Raw genomic sequence first — 3540 nt, forward strand, 5'->3', positions numbered from 1 at the left:
AAACGGCACTTATCATGGCTGCCACTGAGGGACTTCCGGGTCATTTCACTCGGTCAGGAAGGTTCCTAAGCTAAATGGACTATTCGACTTCAGCCCTGTTTCCCCTCGGGACGTCTCTCGTTACACAATTCAACAATTTTCCTCCAGCTTTCACTGTTTTCACGAGATATCTTTTACACTTTTCTTTCCTCTTCAGCTGCTATGGAGGCCTGGGACGCTCGGGATTAAGTAAGTATATTTCACTCATGGTTTTATTTAGAAAATCAAGATCAAATTGTTCTTTAAATGTTTAAATATAACCGTTTTTTTATTGTGTTTCCAGTCGCCGCCTGCCTGCTGCTGCAGCTCTCTGTAACGATGACTCCTAACAAAGCCATAGAGATCCTGAGGGAGCACCGAGGAGGAGGAGCTATTCAGACGGTGAAGGTGAGACCTCTGAGAATCCTCTCAATCTCAAGCATTTTTAAATAACGACAGTCCACTGTCCGCAGCTTTTGCATGTTATCATTAAACCTGCACAGACTTAGCTTTCAAGCTGAGCATTTTCCAAAAGTGTGATGTCGATTTTACACCTTAAAGGTCACCTCTTATGCAAAATCCACTTCTCATGTCTCCTCTACATAAACATGTGTCCCCTCTTCTTCATGTCTCTTCTACATCAACATGTGTCCCCTCTTCTTCATGTCTCTTCTACATCAGCATGGGTCCCCACTTCTTCATGTCTCCTCTACATAAACATGTGTCCCCTCTTCTTCATGTCTCTTCTACATCAACATGTGTCCCCTCTTCTTCATGTCTCTTCTACATCAACATGTGTCCCCTCTTCTCCATGTCTCTTCTACATCAACATGTGTCCCCTCTTCTTCATGTCTCTTCTATATCAACATGTGTCCCCTCTGTGTAAAGAGACTGAAAGTTTCAGGAACAAAGATTCTCTCTCTTTTTGATCCATTTCTATAAAAACCTGTCTGAAAATGAGCTGATCAGATTTTGGCCACTTTATGATGTCATACGATGTTCTTGTCTTGTGTAACCATTAGCCAATCAGCAACCAAGGTACCCCCCCCCCCTTATCACCTGAATCTCCTCCTAGAGCACCATTGAGTTCTTTGTAACCAAATCTCTCTCAGAGGGGCGTGGGGAGGGGCTCCTTATTTTCATCTAAAGTAACAGACAGAGAATCAGCGTTTTGGAAACAGGGCTGAAACAGAGGGGATTATGGGTAATGCTGCAATGATCTGTTTGGTGTTTGGAGCCAAACACTTCAGAGACATGTTTTGTATATATCTGAGAGCTGTAATATATTGATAAAAAACAGTTTAATAGGGGACCTTTAAGGCTGCGTCTTTTACCCCGTATGTGATAAAAAAAACAACTCAAAATGTGCTCCAGATAGTTGAGTTATGTTCTTCTAATCGGTTTGTTTGCTTTGACTATGTTCATTTTCTTTTGCTTTCATATTTAATGAGCAAACATGTGAACTAACAACGTTCCATCCCATTTTCCCGCAGCAATACAACTTCCTGCATGAGTTTCGGGAAAGGTTCGCAGAGTACCAGCAGAGCAGAGAGGTTTCCACGGAGCGCCGCGCGTCGCGGTGAAAATTAAATATTTATTTCTGCAAACTCTCTCGTGTGTGAGAGATATAAAGGTGTTCTTTGATGATTGCACTTCAACAGAATATGTTGCTTTCATTTTGATCTCATAGAAAGACTAACTGCTGGGTGTTCATAGTGCGTTTGCAACTGTTCTTGTTAAACTGGAGGAGGGTTTTCTGTCTTTATAGAAACGTGTATCCAATCAGCTGCATCTTCTGAATTATTCTCTATATCTGTAACTTTGCAAGCTGGTACTTTACTGCTGCATGTTATTGGCAAGGTGCTATATGCATTGTTTTAATTGTATATCTACTGGCTTCCAGAGGAGAATCCTTAAAATGTTTAAAAAAGGCTTTGAACTCAATTATCATAAGATTAGATGTGTATTGGTAATAAATATCTTTGAAAAATGCTTTTCCTGTTGTTTTTACATCATTATTCTTTTACCTTTTTAAACGGCTTTCAATTATAATAAACGTAACTGCGGTCAAAACATTAACACAAATCAGTAATCATATTTAAAACATTTCCACAGAACCTTGAATCAAATATTAAGATGTAAGTATATTAGAAGTTATTTGTAAATAAAATGTCTTTTAATATAGATACAACTATGCTATTTGTCTTAATTTTCTTTCATTTAAAAAAATATAACTTTTTGGAAAACTCAAAATATTTGGGTTAAAATTCCTCTCCCGTTAATATAGGGTGAACTTGACTTAAAATGATCCCTCACCCTTAGTAGTTGATTTTCTTAAAAGTTGTTCTTAAATTAAATGCTGATTGTCACTCAAATAATTAAAGGGCACCTATCATGCAAAATGCACTTTTTGATGTCTTTTATACATAAATGTGTCCCCGGTGTGTCGGGGAACTCTCGCAGCGTCAGAAAATAAAACCCTCTCTCTTTTCCTCCGTACCCAAATCTCTAAAAATGGGGCTACAACGGAGCTGATCCAGGTTTGCGTCCGATATGACGTAATATCTGAAATGTGGACCCACGGCCCTATCAGAAACATTGCTATCAGAAACAATGCCCGACTGTTTTGGACGTAATATGGTCGGTGTTTACATTAGCATCGCTAACACTCAGAGCTAACCTGTACTGGAGACAGTGGGTGTTTCTCAATGTCGAGTACGCTTGCTTGGTAGCACATGTCTTCCGAGTCACTTCCTTCAGAAGCTAGGCAAGAATCCTTCCTGGCATTCGGAGAACGAAGAATGGAACAGGCTAGCAAGTGTGCAGGTGTGCGTCATATGAGAGGCCCGACCTTACATTTTCCGCCACAGATTTTGGAAATTGGTCCGTGTGCAAAGCATTGTGGGGATTTTAAGACCGTGGCGGATACACATGTGCAGCTTCGAAATTTCTCACTATGAAGGACGCCGGGCTCGGTAGAATTCCAAGGAGCCTGGACATCGGAACAGTCCTTCGGCGGCACTCGATTACGTAGCATCCTTGAAAGAGTGGCTCTGGAGCATCCTTCCTTGACATTGAGAAACACCCAGCAGGTGTGTGAAGAAGCAGGAAAATCCATGATATGGTGTTTCATCACGGCAGTATCTGTCGCATGAGCAGGCATAAGCTCCGCCCCTCTTTTTTTATCGCTCTATACCCAGAATCAGCACTTTTGAAACAGGAAGTGAAATAGAGGGATATGAGGCATGGCTAGAATGGTTGATCTGTTGGGTATTTTGAGCAAAACACTTCATAGACATGTTTTTTATATATCTGAGACCTATGCTATTGCCTAAAAATAGCATGATAGGTGCACTTTAAATCTAACATGCAACAAGCTGTAGGAGCCATGTACTAATTTCCCTTTAAAAAAATATAATTTGAGTCCAGAAAACAGAGTGGGATAGTTTTTTTATTAGATTCAAATAAACTCAAGTTGTCATTTTCTAGATGTGACATGAATGAATACATAAAAAATGTCAG

At 40.1% G+C, this 3540-nt stretch overlaps 1 protein-coding gene across 1 annotated transcript; it reads left to right on the forward strand.

Moving 5' to 3' along the window:
• The first annotated feature begins 54 nt into the window (after positions 1 to 54).
• Positions 55 to 2010, forward strand: LOC104959026 (cyclin-dependent kinase inhibitor 3-like). Its single transcript, XM_010786875.1, has 3 exons — positions 55 to 228; positions 323 to 426; positions 1512 to 2010. The coding sequence occupies exons 1-3, from the start codon at positions 75 to 77 to the stop codon at positions 1599 to 1601; spliced, it is 348 nt and encodes a 115-aa protein (XP_010785177.1). The 5' UTR covers positions 55 to 74; the 3' UTR covers positions 1602 to 2010.
• Positions 2011 to 3540: the final 1530 nt, after the last annotated feature.

This window comes from Notothenia coriiceps, unplaced genomic scaffold (genome assembly GCF_000735185.1).
Source record: "Notothenia coriiceps isolate Sejong01 unplaced genomic scaffold, NC01 NC01_scaffold00029726, whole genome shotgun sequence".
NCBI lineage: Eukaryota > Metazoa > Chordata > Actinopteri > Perciformes > Nototheniidae > Notothenia > Notothenia coriiceps.